Genomic DNA, 17,250 nt, shown 5'->3' on the forward strand with positions numbered 1-17,250 from the left:
AGTCTAATCATTTTGAACATAAATAGTTGTGAAGACCTTGGATTTCTCATGTTCCCACCCCACCTGTCTATGGTCAGCACAGAGTTGCTGTAATTGACATGAGTAACAACCCCCATCAACACCATCCCTCCCCACCCCGTCAGTTTCAGTTTGAACCCAGAGGCAACGCTGCATATTACACACAATGGCCCTTTGAAATGGAGACAAAGTCTAAAACCAAGATGATTGCAGAAACCCGACAATGATCTGAGAGTCCGTGTGCCAAAAATGTGCAAGAATTTCAATCACGTGAAAGCTACAATCAAGGATACCAAGCACCGGAGAAAAAGAACTACAGTCCACCTGGAGAAAGACAGCCATGAAGCTCAGAAGAGGACATGCATTTTGTATTTTCTTTTAAAATATATACTCTGCTAACTGATCAAAATATTGACATGGTGACACACATTGTGAAAATAGTTGCTTTTTTCAGTGACTCAATAGCAGTAATCGTTCTATTAATGCCTCGTTTCTCCTTTCACTTAACAGCCCTGTGGAAGCCAGGATCTTCAAATCCTAAATCGGATCCCTGATTCCGAGTGGCAACGATCCTGTTTTGAAAGTGAAATCCCATTAAATTACAAAACGTCAGAACCGTGAGATAACAAAAACAGAATCACTTTATGACCAGCTTCCACTTTATTACTTGTGGATAGCATCTGCCTTACATAAATAAGTTCTGCTGAATTCTGATGCATGAAGTGCTTTAGGAGGGTCTTTCTGCAGTGAGCCTTTCAGCCACTGGCAATTGCAGTGTGTTGTCCAACATGTTTTCCTTATTACCGGTCTGCGTGATGGGCACAGCATGGAACAATGTCTTGCATCCAGTGCACAGATTGTGTGGTAAAGATGTGACTGCCAACTGGCCCTCGCTCATAGGAGGTAAAATAGCTTAATCACTCGTAAGTACTTAACAATAATACATCAGAGTGATCCTGTGGAGTACATAATGTTGACTTCTAATTCAGTCCCATGAAATTCTGAAAGCTCGTTTCCACCCCCTCCCCTCTCCCAGCCCAAACAGTGCTGGACCTAGTGCACTCAATAAGAAAACAGAGCAGAGACCATCGTAAAAGTCACCCCCTCGCAGTCGTGTAGCAACCTTTATTCATCCTGACTGCATTCCCTCACGGTCCTCCAGCTGTGAACTTTTAGTGTTGCTGTCTACGTTAGATACAGTTTTACAGATTGCAGAGCACATGAACGATCTGTAACATGTTCCGTTGCAGTCATGGAGCCAGTCTTACAGCTTCCAATTCTTTAATGAGCAGGCTGTGTTTGGATTGCAGCATTCAGGATGGCTGATGGAACAGAGTACTTCTGCTACGTGACATGACTAGCACAGTGCCCCTGGTTCCTGGGTCAATCCCTCACTGTGATGGATTCTGGCAGCTCAGTACCTGAGTCTGTTCGGCAGCGGAGGTTGGGATGTCCGCCCCATCTCGAGCTCGGAAAAGGAGCTCTCCCGGCTGGATGACGTGCTCGGCTTGCCAGCTGCCATTGCTGTACTGCTGGTAAAAGTCTGTGTCTGCCTGGAACATGACCAGGGCCTGGGCTGTGTGAATGCGCACGTGCTGTGCCAGGCTGTTGGCATCCAGGAACTTCTCCCCGCAGGAATCACAGGCGTACAGGATGTGAGCATTCGGATCTGCAGAGGAAACAGCCAATGAAGATGGCGTAACTAAAATGACCAGCACTGAACTACAGTCTATTGGCCGACAGTGGCCCATTCATACAGTTAAAGTAAAGCATGGTTTTTATTTCAATTCAAACTTATGCCTCACAAAAACTTAGGCAGCTTTCCAGTGCTACACCAAAGGAGAGAAGTGGCAGTCTACAAATGGGTTAAGTCAAGTCACCCATCTGCTTTCTATGGGGGATGTAAAAGATGCCATGGTCCCATTCTGAAGCAGAGGGTGGAGGGTTATTTCCTGTGCCCTGGCCAACATTTCTAAACAGGCATATGATCACTGTTATCTTGCTGGTGCTGCAAGTTTTCCTTGTGCAATTCTGCTGTTGCACTGTTTGTGTTACAACACTACACTTGCAGGAGAATGGCTGGCAAGTAATAGTCAGGGGGAACAGGTGTAAGTGAGTTACAATGCAGATAAGGTGGTGGGCAACTAGCGAAAGGGACTGGAGGCTGCAGTGTTTATTCAATAACCCGTAGTCTCGTTGTTCAGGTGATTTCAACAGTGAAGCCCTTTTGACAAATCCCTGATTCCCTCCCCTACTGCTCACCGGCTTCCTGAACCTGTTCGACTGCTTTTGTGATCTCCGCCTTCAGGACCTCCGTTTCATCCGCGCTTGCCACCGGGACCACTGAAAGAAAGCAGCAATCAAAACAATGCTGATGGTGACGGCCAGGAATACGGAGACCGGACACTAACCGGAACTCGGAGACATCATCAGTGACGGGGACAGATACCTTAACACCCACAATGACCTGCCTCTATCTGTTGTCTGATACACTTTGTGCTGGCTGTGTCTCCTCTATACTTGCAGTCCAGATGAAATGTTGATTGTCCATTTCCCGCTGCAGACGCTGTTCCACGCACTGAGTTCCAATAGCAGTTTGTATGTTGCTCCAGGCTCCAGGATCTGCAGTCCCGCGTGATAATCACAACTTGGGACGTCTTTTGGCTAATGACAGCCTTGTCCATGTGACTCAGCCATGCTGACCCTAACTTACACTGGTGTTCACATTGCAGACTCCAGCCGTACTGGCTAATTTGTCTATTACAAAATATGATCTATTCACAAAACATTCTAAAATATATAAACACAAATTGTTCCCGCCAACATTCTCTTAGCGAGTAATGTTATTCCATTAATTAACATCAATACAACATCAGATTTACAAACTTAAAGTAAATAGTTCAAGGGATTCTAACACAAGTGGCTCTGAACTGCGGCCCTTCCCTGCACAGCCCCACCGTAGTTTTCCTTAAGTGGCAACTATATTTAGTTTTATTTATTTATTTACACTAAGCAAAGCTTAGAACAGTTTTCTTGGCTGTGTTAGATTAAAATAAGACTCCCTTGCTACATTGTGCCACAGATGTCTGCTGGTTGAAGTCACTTTCTAATAGAGAACACGCTGAAATCTGCAGATGCTGGAAATCCAAGCAACACACGCAAAACGCTGGAGGAACTCAGCAGGCCAGACAGCATCTATGGAAAGAGTACAGTCGACGTTTCAGGCTGAGACGCTTCACCAGTCTGGTGAAGCGTCTCACACATGCTGCCTGGTCTGCTGAGTTCCTCCAGCATTTTGTGTGTGTTGCCTCACTTTCTAATACCTAGGTTTTAGCCTTCAATGTTTTAAAGTCCAATCTATCTATCTTTGGTATCAATACCTTTGGTATCAAGCCATAGCAACAGCAACACTCACCAGTTAGCTGGGTCACAGCAGTAGCAGCCAGTGCCTCAGTTGCCAAGGTAACCATGGTATCTGTTGTAACAGTGACAACATTCCTGTCTTCTTCCTCATCTTCATCTTTACTTTTGAGTTTTTTCAGTCCGGTCTTTCCCTGGTGCACAGTTTTGACATGTGAGCGGAGATTGTCAACGCGATTGAAACCTCGTCCACATGTGTCACAGAGATAGGGTTTCTCACCTGCACACGAAGTGGATGGTTACTGGGATCAGTAATGAATAATCAATAACTATGCCCCATAAACAACCTACCTTCACTGGTTTAGCCCTAACGCAACTGAAATTGGTCCCAAACTCTCACTGGTATTCATTGCTGTGATCCTAGATGGTACAGTCTTACTTTAATCAAGCCTCAGAATGTTCTCTCATTTTAAAGAATCCAGATATGCAATAGATTTTAACTGGCTATCTTCAATATGCAACAGGCAGACACCAGAATATGTATTAGTTTTTACAATACCTTATATTATACGACACTCTTTAACCAGGTTTCGGATTGTAGATGTATGTAGAAGTGCTTCCTTATTTGCTCAAGAAAGCTTACATATCCAAGTCTTAGCTTGTCTAACCAACAAAAACATACCCTCTATGTCTTCTCCAGGTAGACATTTAATCAAGTTACCACTTGACTTTCAAATTCCAAGGAATGGAACCTATATTAAATTTAATGCTTGGAGTCATTTAACTCAATCTGCCCCGCTCTGTCTCCAGGCTTAATTAATACCCCAGTATTTACGCCCACTTCCAGGTGTGGTCTAAAGAGGGCTTTTATAGCTATGGTATAAAATTACAACTTAATTAATGTACGTGGCCAACATTTTCTTTTCTAAACACCTTTAATATTTTTACATTTTTACCAACTATATATACGTCTTTTTGGATCCCTCAGCAACACACGCACAAAATGCTGGAGGAACTCAGCAGATCAGGCAGCATCTATTGAGAGGAATAAACAACTGACTATTTATTCTCATCCGTAAAAGCTGCCTAACTTGCTGATTATCTCCCGCACTTTGCTCAAGATTTCCAGCCAATGCAGAATCTCTTGTGTTTACCTTTGAATAAACACCCCGCCCCCACTGCTTTTAACTTGCTGTCTTTTTAGGGTTCAAAATAGATGTCCCCATATTTGCCAACATCAAAATCCATTTGCCACATGAACACGAGAAAAAGTAAGTGTGCATCCACTTCAGCTGAAGGCCGATCTTTTACCGCAGCATCACTTTCCCAGATCCCCCGATTCCCCTAAAATCCAAGAATCCATTAATCTCCACTTAAATGTCCAAGCCTCTTCAGTCCCCTTGGTACAGAGTTCCAAGGGTTTACTAATCTCGGGGTAAAGCAATTTCTTTCATCGTTGTCAGGATTGGCCAACACCTTTGGCTCCAACAGCCCAGCTGGGGGGGAGCTGCATTCATCCTCTCAAAGCCCTTGAATAATTTTGTACGTTTTTAAAAAGAGCACCTCTCTATCTTCAAAACTCCAGAGAGTATAGGGTTCCTCCGCTCCGTCTCTCCTCGGACAACTCCCCAATCCCAGGAAAAAATTTATTGACATTTCGCTGCAGTTCCTCTATTGCAAGTAAACCCTTCCTTACGTAAGGACACCAGAGATGTACTGGCGAGGTCTCACAAGAAGACTCCATCATTTCAGTATGATGATTTTAGCCTTGCATTCAAATCTTCCATAGAAAAAGCCAAAATAGAATTCAAAAAGAAAAATTTTATCAAATCTGGAATAAATGGATTGAATATATAACCCCAATGCGAGCAGACTTTAGATGACTCTCCTAATGATTTATACTGCTCTTCTCATCAACACAGTAATATTGCTAACGTAAGCACCCCTAGTCTAAATGTCTTTTTTTTCTTGTTTTCTTTTGGAAAATAGAGAATTAACACAAGTAAAGGGAAAGATTTGGGAAAGGGATAAAAAATGAAAAAATTAAGTAAATAAGTACATAGGAATTGGATAATTATGTCTGCGGGCAGGAGCAAGCATGAACAAATTAGGATATAAACACCTACAATGGTTGTTACATAGGCTTATGTACAACATTTTGGACCAGTGGAAATGGTCCAGAAGAGTTATATGGAAACTATTATTACCATTTTTCTTAACAACTAATACCATTACTTAGCCTAATAGATTAGAATTACCACAGTACATAATTATCTATTTAAGTGTCTAATTTCCTTTTATATCATCTCAATGTGTACTTAAGAATGTATAAATAATTATAGTTTTATACATATAAAAAAATGGAAAAGGTTATATGTGTGAAAAAAGTACATGATATTTGTGAATTCCTTATCCAAATAAAAATAAAATTAAGGAAAAAAAAAGAAAAAGCCAAAATACCATCTGTCTTTGTATTTGTCAGCTGTACCTACTTTATAATTCATGTACAAGGACACACAGGTCCCTCTGATGAGTGATACTTTTTAGTCTCTGACCATTTAAAACTTCACCTGTTTTCTCTTCCCTCATTGATATTGGCCTAGAACAGGGGTTCCCAACCTTTCTTATGCTATGGACCAATAGCATTAAGCAGGGGGTCCGTGAATCCCAGGTTGGGACCCCTATCTTAGACCTACCTACTGGGTACCACATCACCTAAATCTTTCATTATACACTGAAAATATATGAATTCACTTTGGGAGAGCCTGTGTCATATCCTGTCAATTTGAGCATCTCACCACCATCCCTACTCTGCACCCTTTGCCTCTCCGCTTTTTTCCTAATCAGGTCAATGTTTTGCCATTTGCTTTGTGAGTTCCAATTCTAGCCAACAGACTACTATGAAAAGTCTTTATTCAATGTATTTTGGAAGTATAGAAGCATATTTTGATCACCTCAGCAAAAGATTTAATGAGGTCCATCAAATATTACATTGAAGTTCAAATTCAATTATCATTCAACCATACATGAACATAGCCAAATAAAACAGAATTCCTCTGGGGCCAAAGTGCAAGACATATTACCAACACCATACAGCACATAGCACATATAGCAGATAACATACAGTCACACACACAAAAAATATATATCTATAAATCTCCCAAGTCCCTGAACAGCACGGCCTGTAGAATGATGATGCACAGGACGTGGTCCTGGTCTTCTAATGAGCACACACTGGAGAGCAGCACTAACGGGAGAGGCCAGCCTCCAACCCAGCACAGATTCCAGTGCACCCACAAAGGCTTCTGCTCTCCCATATTGCCTCAGCGTCTCCCCTCCTAGATGGCTGCCTCAGGCAGCTCCGCGGCTTGAGGGCCTAGTCCTCCGCACAACTGAGGCAACTCAACCCCCCCCACCCCCCGCCGTCCGTCTCGCCAATGAACCGGTGAACCAGACTCGCACTATTCTACATTACCAATGTCTAACAGGGTCTTGCAATCACAAGAAAAACGTCCCAGACAATCACTTGCACTGCGCAACCCCTCGGCACAACAACAGTGTGGAACAAGTCCAGGTGACAATTCAACTACAGTACGTAATAAGTTCGGCTCCATCACTACTGAGGGAGTGCAGTACTCAGTGATCTTGACAACCAGCAGTATTTTGCAATTGTAAAAAAGGACATAAAGTATGAACAATTACACCTTTGGTTAGACCCAAGGTGGCCACTGCATCCCAGTATGCCACTAATACCTACCCATTACAGATCCAGGCTGCCTCTTTCTTATCAGCTGAATATTTTCAAGACGCTCTATTCTTAAACATAAGGTAATGATACTGAGGGCAGCACTGTAGTGTGGCGGTTAGCACAACGCTTTACAGAGCCAGCGTTTGGAAGAATGGGATTGAATGCCCGTCGCTGTCTGTAAGGATTGTGTCGATCTTGCCATGACAATGTGGGTTTCTGCCGGGTGCTCCGGTTTCATCCCACATTCCCAAGGACGTACAGGTTAGGCTCAGTAAGTTGTGGGCTTGCTGCGTTGATATGGCAACTCTAGCAGGCTGCCCCCAGCGCATCTTCAGACTGTGTTGGACATCGATGCAAATGACGCATTTCACTCTGTGTTTCGATGTACGTGTGACAAATGAAAATATTTAAAATATTTATAAGTTATTTCCCATTGACAACTGCTTTTTAAGCACCCTAATAAATCATTAAAATTTGTGTTTATTTTTCTATACCTTGCAAGTTTCTGTCTTTGAAAATTCTAATTGTGGCACTTCAACCAAAACTCAGGTAATACCACATATTGTTTGACCAGTATCCAGATTGTACTCTTTGCACATCAATTGGCCCCAAATTATGAATGACTAGATTCATAAGTCCAGTGATGTTACATTAACCAGGTGCCAAGTGACATCTGGTCTAGGGTTGAAACATAAAATGATGTTTTGGAAATTGTGAAGAGCAAAATCTAATGTATGTGTGACTTTGAAGCTCATGTGCCTATACTGCTTCTTACAGCTCCAGAAATAAGACATTCAGCCTTAGTTCCAAATAGACACAAAACTTAGGCCATGAAACTGCAGTATAGTTATGCATTTACTAAACTGTTCTGAGTTCTTCTTCATTTATTGTTGAGGTTTTTTGCACTTTTTGTGCCTTGAATCAATGCCTGAGTCATACATAAACCAGACACAACAAGGCTCTCCCTTTTCACAGAACAAATTATATTTTTGCAAAAGTTGGAAAAAAAATATGGTTATATTTTTCAGATATTGGAACTGGCAACTTGATTAGCTTGCTAAGGTAACTGCTCGACTGCAAAACCCAGGCTAACTGACCCATTACTTACACAAAAGACATGAAATTAGTATTAATACCAGAAATAGGAATCTTGACACATGAAGGGGACTTGTTCTGGCAGCTGCAAGTTTCTTGAAACAGTTCAAAGTTAAGATCTGCCAAAGACAGACAGACAGACAAGGGTCAGAGGGATCCAGAAGCTGCTCACCTGTGTGGATGATGACGTGTTTGGCAAGGTCACCGGCATTGACGAACGCCTTGTTACAGATGTGGCACTGGTGCGGCCGGATATTGTCATGGTGCCGAATGTGATTGGCCAACTGACTGGACTGTGTAAATCTTAGGGGAGAGGGAGAAAAAGAATAAATGGATGGACTAAGCTCAAACAGTCCCCGAGAATTTTTATCTCCACTGTAGCCCTCAGAACTGGTTGGTTTATTTCAGAATCCAGAAACGGAGACCCCAAAATGACTCAGCTCATTATAACCTTCAATATAACCTTAACCTCAGTACACAAGCACTATTTACATCTGTTTAACTCCTAGATATATACTGTACGTCAGACATATATGACATATGGCTCTTTAAGGTTGTCATAGCTGGGTGAGGTAGTGGGGATAAGTTCCCACTACCTATTAGATGTTCCCAAAGGCGTGCGTCTCAAAGAGCCTCTGACAACCAAGTCCAGCTCCTGGCCTTGACGCGTGGCTTAGCTACTAAGCCCAGTGGAACAATTGCTACCCAGGAGGAGGGGCAAAGACCGGTTAATGGTGTCTTAAAACCAGTCGCTTCGGGCAGATGGGGCCAATCAGTCGTGGTCGGCTGCTCATCTTGCAGAAGGTAAACTCTGATCTGAAACCACTCACAGGGAGGGCTACAGAAGTAAACCAAGGGAAAATCTGGAGCTTGAGTTCAGCGCTAACTGGCAACTCCTGCCACGGCACTGGTGCCAACTACATCGGCCTCTGACCTGCCTTTGCATTCAGTGACAACGGGGAACCCGCTGCACGGTCACAGCCTGCGTTCCATATCGAAGTGCCCTGGCTTGTGTATCACGTAGACAACTACAATGCAATATCTACGGTCGACCCTGAGAAACTCTTACTGCTTTATACCTCCCTAACAGCTGCTCCTCCCTCTCCAGGGACCCAATCTAGGTTCACCTTTCAAATTTCATAACTTTAATCGAAACTGATAATGCTTTGCCGTGGCCGATGTCTGTTCCTGACCTTTTTCCACAGCGATCACAGACGTACGGTTTCTCCCCGGTGTGCTGTCGGATGTGAGCAATCAGGGAGCTCGCCTGCGTGAAGCTCTTCCCACAAATGATGCAAATGCAAGGCTTCTCACCTGTTAAAAAAAACAGCACACTTAATGCAGCCAAGGAAACATGGCGGGGAGGGCAACGACAAATACAAGTCTGAGATCACCTGGGAAAGGGAGCAAGGAAGTGAACGTAGGGGGAAAAAAAAAAGGGGGCAAGTGGCAGAATGGGAGATCTTCATCCCTGGTCTAATGGACAACTCAGCTCCTCACTTAAGGCATCCGTTAGTCTTGCGAGACCATGGATCTGCGCCTGGAAAGTCTTCACTCTCCAGGGCAAGGTTGTATGGAAGACCAGCAGTTGTCCATGCTGCAAGTCTCCCCTCTCCACAACACCACTGTTGTCCAAGGGAAGGGCATTAGGACCCATACAGCTTGGCACCAGTGTTGTCGCAGAGCAATGTGTGGTTAAGTGCCTTGCTCAAGGACACAACACGTTCCCTCAGCTGGGGCTCGAACTCACGACCTTCAGGTCGCTAGTCCAATGCCTTAACCACTTGGCCACATGCCCACACGAGCTCCTCACTGTTCCCAGTTATTAGGTGAAAACAAAACCTGGAGATGTTGGAAATCTGAAACAAAATGCTGGAAACACTCAGCAGAGAAACAGTTAACATTTCAGGCTGGAAACCCTTTCTTCAGAAGAGTTGTAAGATGTCTGACCTGAAAAATTGGCAGTTTCATCTCTCAGCTCATCTGACCAACAACTTTCCATCTCTCTTCCCGGAGCTGTTGATACTTCCTGAGGTTCACTCCAGGAGTACACATGCCCTCAGCCAAGTTGCAAATCCAAGCAGTGGGCGCCAATAGGTTCTGTAAGCAAAGAAGGGACCTGGCCCAAGCCCAGCCCTGTCCATGCCCGATTTCTATGTGTTTGCAAGTGATTCACGGGGCACCAGGACGAAGAAGAATTAGCACTTCCGTAGTGCCCTTCAAAAGTCAAACCATGTCCTGTTTTGGAAGCATGGGCATTCAGGTAATGTAGGAAACGTAGCAGCCAAAATGCTCACAGGAATGGCGGTATGATAAATGATTGACAGAGAGATAAACAGCCAAACACCAGGGTATGTTCCCTGCCCTTCCTCAAAACAGTTGTGCTCTGTTAATCTAAAAGGCCAGTTTAATATCTCATCTGAAATGCTTGCTGTGTAGCTCCCCCCCCCCCGCCCCCCCACTACTCGACTGGAATGTCAGCCAGTTTTATTTGTGCTCGCTGTCGGGAAAGGGCCTTGACCTCACAGTTTTCTGACTCAGGGTTACCAGTGTTGCTGACTGAGACACGACTGAGCTAATGTGGCACCTGAACTATCATTCCTCCGCCCAGAGGGGTCGAACCCGGACCTCTGTGGTCTGCGTGCTTGGGGAAGCAGCCGGGAATGTATCTGTAATTACCATATCAAACTCTTACTGTGCTTCTGGGTGGCGTGGGAATCTACTCAAAGGGAAAAAGGAACAAAGGCAGCAGACAGCTGGCACTTGGTAAATGTACATTCACAGCTGGCTGCAAGGGTCACAGGGCAAAGAGACATGATGTAATATCAAAGGAACATGTCCTCTACCCCCCCCCCCCCCCAGGGGATGCAGGCCAAGCAGTCTCCGATGTGATTACAACCACACTCTGACCAGGATTATAGCTTTGGCTGTGACCCAGCCAACAGTCAGATGATTAACACGCAGCTCGAGGCCTCCGTCAACAGAGAAGTGGCAGAGCCATTACCGCATAACAAATTTCCCCTGAACGTGAAACGTGAATTTATTTGGCGGGGTGGGCGAAGCTCCGATGTTACCACCCGAACAGCGCGATCTCGTCACTCGGATACCTGTGTGAATGCGCACGTGGCGTTGCAACGCTCCGGGATCAGAGAAAGCTCGCTGGCAGTGTGGGCAGACGTACGGCTTCTCTCCACTGTGGATCCGCAGGTGGCGCTTCAGGTTTCCTGAAAAAGAAAACCAAATGGGGTTGGGGCTTGAATTGAACGAAGGGGACTCTAACAAATTGGTAGGAGTGCCCCAAAGCAGCTCTGAAGAGCAGACCAGCACAGCGTCTGATGTTGCTGAGAGTGATAAGTTCCCTCACTTAACTCCTCAACCTCACATCTGAGCAAGGCATGGCAGAATTCCCAGTGGAGTGTTATACATTCCGTAAAGCTGGAATGAGTCATGGTTCACAAGAGCCCAGATCAGGAAGATCATAAGACATAGGAGCAAAATTAGGCCATTTGGCCCATTGAGTCTGCTCCACCAAGACTTAGTTGGTGGAAGACAAGTTAAAATCATGAGGGGAAGAGAGAGGATAAACGCTCTCTTCTAGTTGCTGCCATTGGGGAAGAGGTACAGGTGGAGGAACGAGGTCCGACATGCCACTAGGGTCAGGGACAATTATTATCCCTCAACCATCACGCTCCTGAACCAAAGTTGTTAGCTTCACTCACCTCAACATGGAACTGACTCCACAACCTCTGCACATGCTTTCAAGGGCTCTACAACTCATGTTCTCAATATTATTCAGAAAGGAAATTATAGATCAGTTAGCCTGACCTCAGTGATTGGGAAGACATTAGAGTCAATTGTTAAGGATGAGGTGATGGAGTACTTGGAGGACAAGATAGTATGAAGTCATTATGGTTTCCTTCAGGGAAAATCCTGCCTGACAAACCTGTTGGAATTCTTTGAGGAGATTACAAGTAGGATAGATAAAGGGGATGCAGTGGATGTTGTATATTTGGACTTTCAGAAGACCTTTGAAAAGGTGCCACACATAAGGCTGCTTACCAAGTTAAGAGCCTGCGGTATTACAGGAAAGTTACTAACATGGTCAGAGCATTGGCTGATTGGTAGGAGGCAACGAGTGGGAATAAAAGGATCCTTTTCTGGTTGGCTGCCAGTGACTAGTGGTGTTCTGCAGGGATTGATGTTGGGACCATTTTTTTATGCTGTATATAAATGATTTAGATGATGGAACAGATGGCTTTGTTGCCAAGTTTGCAGATGATACAAAGATTGGTGAGGGGGGCGCGGTTAGTGTTGAGGAAACAGGTAGGATGCAGAAGGACTAGACAGATTAGGAGAATGGGCAATAAAGTGGCAAATTAAATACAATGTTGGAAAATGCATAGTCATGCACTTTGGTAGTAGAAATAAATGTGCAGACTATTTTCTAAACAGGAAGAAAATCCAGGAATCTGAGATGCAGATCTGACTTGGGAGATACTGTGCAGAACAACCTAAAGGTTAACTTGCAGGTTAAGTTGGTGGTGAGGAAGGCAAATGCCATATTAGTATTCATTTCAAGAGGTCTAGAATACAAGGGCAAGAATGTGATGCTGAGGCTTTATAAGGCATTGGTGAGGCCTCACCCTGAGTATTGTGAGCAGTTTTGGGCCCCTCATCTTAGAAAAGATGTGTTAGCTTTGGAGAGGGTCCAGAGGAGGTTCACAAGGATGATTCCAGGAATGGAAGGGTTATCATACGAGGAACGCTTGATAGCTCTGGGTCTGTACTCGCTGGAATTTAGAAGGATGAGGGGGGATCTCACTGAACCTTTTCAATGTTGAAAGGCCTAGACAGAGTAGATGTGGGAAGGATGTTTCCCATGGTGGGAGAGTCTAGGACAAGAGGGCACAGCCTCAGGATAGAGGAGTGCCCTTTCAAAACAGAGAGGCGGAGAGATTTCTTTAGCCAAAGGGTGGTGAATTTGTGGAATTTGTTGCCACATGCAGCTGTGGAGGACAGGTTGCTGGGTGTATTTAAGGCAGAGATTGGTAGACTCTTGATTGGACATGGCATCAAAGGTTATGGGGAGAAGGCCGGGAACTGGGGGTGAGGAGGAGATAGAAGAAAAAGGATCAGCCATGATTGAATGGTGGAGCAGACTTGATGGGCCAGATGGCCTAATTCTGCTCCTATGTCTTATGGTCTTGTTATTTATTCATTTTCTGTTTTTTTTTGGACAATTGTTATCTTTTGCACATTGGTTGTTGGTCCATCTTTGCTGACCTGCAGTTTTTCATTGATGCTGTTGTGTTTCTCTGTATTTATTGTGAATACATGCAAGAAAATGAATCTCAGGGTAGTATATGTATGTTGATAATTAGGTTACTTTCAACTTTGAAGTGCACAGTCTTTTTCTCAGGGAGAGGAAATAAATATTGGAGGGCAAATTTTCACGCTGAGAGGGGTAAGATTTACAAGGGACCTGAGGGACAATTTCTTTGCAGAGGGTGGCTCAGTGGCACGGAGGTTATTTTGGAGTAGTTCTCCTCTCATTCTGGCTGGGGTCAGATAACTCTGCCCAGCATATTTCCCCATTGCTTACCCCCACTGTCATGGTTGGGCAAGATAGGGTTGAATTCGCAGAGAAATTGTTTGCCTTTTCACAAAGTTGGAGCGACAGAGTCGGCGAGCCCAGCTCTCACCTGATGTGGTGAACTGCTTCCCACACTCCCTGCACTTCAGGGGCCCGTCTACAATGTGGATCTTCAGGTGGGCTTTCAAGTTCCCCAGCTATAAAACACAAATGACAATTTTCATTATCAGCTTATGACATCTTTAAAGACTTGGGAATGAATAAGCAATCAAGATGCCCAGAATAAAATGCATAAAAATGCAGCAACGTGATGCTCCAAAGGTTTCTTAGCGCAACGGTGGAATAACCTTGGCTCTATGGTCAGGGTACAGTGATGTTAAAACAATGGGTGGTCTAGGTTTGCTCACCTGGTAACCTCTGACATTGGTAGCTGGCTACAGGCAGGGTGAAATCTGACCTTGGTGTCTGGCCACAGGTAGGTGAACTCTGACCTTCACGGCCAGCCACAGGTAGGTGAACTTTGACCTTCATGGCCAGCCACAGGTAGGTGAACTCTGACCTTCACAGGTGGCCACAGGTAGGTGAACTCTGACCTTCACGGCCAGCCACAGGTAGGTGAACTTTGACCTTCATGGCCAGCCACAGGTAGGTGAACTCTGACCTTCACAGGTGGCCACAGGTAGGTGAACTCTGACCTTCACAGCCAGCCACAGGTAGGTGAACTGTAACTGTGACCGATGGCCACAGGGAGTGCCCAGCAGAACATGCAGAAATGAAACGGGCACATCCAGTGGCAGTCAGTCAGATCAGGAACGCTGCTGAGAATGAATGGGTAGAAAATATAAACCAAACCAGGTTGTCAGAGAAGGGATCTAGGTTTGGTCAGTGATATGTCTTCCTCCGCCACCAGCAGCCCTATTAAGGAGTGACCCAAAGAAATGGAATGATCTTTTGCCGATCTGCCGATGACACAGCAGAATCTCAAGACTGGTGATGAGGAGGTGTACAGGGGTGGGACAGATCAGCTGGTTGAGTGGTGTCGCAACACCAACCTCACACTCAACATCAGTCAGACCAAGGAATTGACTGTGGACTTCAGGAAGGGGAAGTTGAGGTCCACTTTCAGGGTCACTGAGGGAAAGGATATGCAGTTTCAAGTTCCTGGATGTCAGTCTACCTGGGCCCAACATATTGATGCAGTTACACAGAAGGCACAACTGTAGCTAGATTCCATTAGGAGTTTGAGGAGAATTTGTATGTTGTCAAGGACAAGCAAACTTCTACCGATGTACCATGGAGAGCATTCTAACTGGTTGCATCACTGTCTGGTATGATGGGGTGATGGGGCCACTGTACGGTATTGGAAAAGCTGTAGAAAGCTGCAGACTCAGCCAGCTCTATCATGGGCACTAGCCTCCACAGCATCGAGGACATCTTCAAAAGGAGATGTCTCAAAAGGGCGGCATTCCCCATCACCCAGGGTGTGCTCTCTTCACATTGCCACCAACACAGAGGTGGTACAGGAGCCTGAAGACACACACTCAAAGTTTTAGGAACAGCTTCTACCCATCTGAATGAACAATGAACTAACCCATAAATTTACCATTTTGCTCTCTTTTGCATTATTCTTTTAATTAATTATGTGTATAAATATTTCTTATTGTAATTTATTACATTTTTATGTACTGCACTGTAATGCTGCAGCAAAAGAACAAATTTCACAACATACTAAACCTGATTCCTATTCTGATCTATCTTTGCAAGACACTAGTTGTCCATCTTAAGCAGTTCTTTCAACAGCCACTTTCCCACCTTCCCACTTCCCATGGACTGTGCTCGAGCTCAATGACAGGAACGTGAGCACGAAATGGGTAACTGATATTTAATTCATCTCCATGATCTGGGATTGAGATAACGAGAGAATATCAGTACAAATGTTCAGAACAAAGTAACCTAATTCTTTCTCGCCGGTTAGATTCAGAAATTCAAACCATTCTTGGAAAAGGAATTCTAGTGATGTTTTTGTCAGGGATTCTGAATTGAATGTCAGTTTAACCTGAAAGCCCAATGGTATGATGTAGGAAACATTTGCTGTTTGGATACAATGGTGCAGTTGCTGCAAACACTGAAACCATCCCCAACCCAGGATGAGTTGTGGATATTTGCCAGTGCATTGTTAAGAATGCCACAACTGGCTTTGGATTGGGAAGGGATAAGAAAATGAGAACTGAGCAGGAGTGGACCACACATCTTCTTGAATCTGCTCTACAGTATGACAAGGTCTACCACGACCCCACATGCTGTCTGATCCTCACAGACCACCAAGTGGCACGGATCTATCAATAGCTTGGAGAATCCCAGTGACAGGACATGCTTGTCTTTTCGTGACACAGAACTCCAGGAACCACAGCTCCCCAGAGCAGAAAGATTCTGACTGGTGTTTCACAATGTCCAGTCTCTTACCCTGCAGAAAGGGGTGGGAGTTTTCCCACTGCTGATGACTTTACAGTGACCTTCAGCTTGCTCAGGCGTCCAGCGAGGCCAGGAATAGAATCTCCCCGTCAGCCCGTAGCCTGCTCACACTCCATGAACAGACTGCCTTGGTGGAGAAGGGGTTAATGACCCACGAAGACATTCACAGCAGTGGGCGCCAGGAGGTGGGAGGAAGAGAAGTGGTGGGGAGTGAGATCTGACCTACCTGGTTAAATCGCTTCTCACAGTGGGGACACTTGTGAACCTTGTCAGCATCGTGCATCTCCAGGTGCCGCATTTTGGCGGTGGGATCGGAGAACGACCTCTCACAGTAGTCGCACTGGTAGGGCTTCTCACCACTGTGCACCAGCTGGTGGCGCTTCAGATTGCCGGAGGTGGTGAAGGTCTTCCTGCAGTCATCGCACGTGTACTTGGCCTCGCCCGTGTGCCTCTTCTTGTGCAAGTTCAGCAAGCTTATCAGCCGGTAGCTCTTCCCGCACTCCTCGCAGGAGTGAGGCTTGACTGGACTGTGGGCAGAGCAGGTACAGTCAGCGGGAAACGGGCTGCACTGATCATGGTCACACACTGCTGCTGGCCAGAACTTTCACCTCGCGCTTCCAGTCAACACAACACCACATCAAAGTCTGCACACACATCTCCAGTCTGAAAGATGAGTGTCAACCACTCCTTTCTGATACTTAAATTTATATCCATGCAGCCATATAAAATACAATAGTGTTATTTTTAAAATTAATATATAATTACTTATTCAAGTGAAGCAGGAGGAAACCATTCCACACATTGGAGTCTCTCCACCATTCAACAACGTCATTGCTGCTCGACTATCGAGTTGAATCTTCCTATCCATTTCTCTTAATTCTTTTAAAATCCAGAAATCTGCTGATTTCAGTTTGAGCTCTGACTCGAATGCCTTCTTAAAATTAAGAAATACATCTGTTATCCC

General features: G+C 44.9%; 1 protein-coding gene across 2 annotated transcripts in view; it reads right to left on the minus strand.

Moving 5' to 3' along the window:
* Positions 1-416: 416 nt before the first annotated feature.
* zbtb17 (zinc finger and BTB domain containing 17) overlaps positions 417-17,250 on the minus strand; it is a 34,702-nt gene continuing 17,868 nt past the window's right edge. Inside the window, exons 8-15 of one of the 2 annotated variants that reach the window (XM_063033418.1) lie at positions 16,513-16,813; positions 13,924-14,011; positions 11,329-11,445; positions 9,415-9,535; positions 8,394-8,524; positions 3,434-3,658; positions 2,281-2,361; positions 417-1,687 (exon numbers count right to left, since the gene is read on the minus strand). In XM_063033418.1, the coding sequence (XP_062889488.1) occupies positions 1,410-1,687; positions 2,281-2,361; positions 3,434-3,658; positions 8,394-8,524; positions 9,415-9,535; positions 11,329-11,445; positions 13,924-14,011; positions 16,513-16,813 (1,342 nt within the window). In that variant the 3' untranslated portion in view covers positions 417-1,409. The remainder of the gene's footprint in view (positions 1,688-2,280; positions 2,362-3,433; positions 3,659-8,393; positions 8,525-9,414; positions 9,536-11,328; positions 11,446-13,923; positions 14,012-16,512; positions 16,814-17,250) is intronic. The other variant, XM_063033417.1, reaches the window with a different exon arrangement.

This window comes from Mobula hypostoma, chromosome 25 (assembly GCF_963921235.1).
Source record: "Mobula hypostoma chromosome 25, sMobHyp1.1, whole genome shotgun sequence".
NCBI classification, from domain to species: Eukaryota; Metazoa; Chordata; class Chondrichthyes; order Myliobatiformes; family Myliobatidae; genus Mobula; species Mobula hypostoma.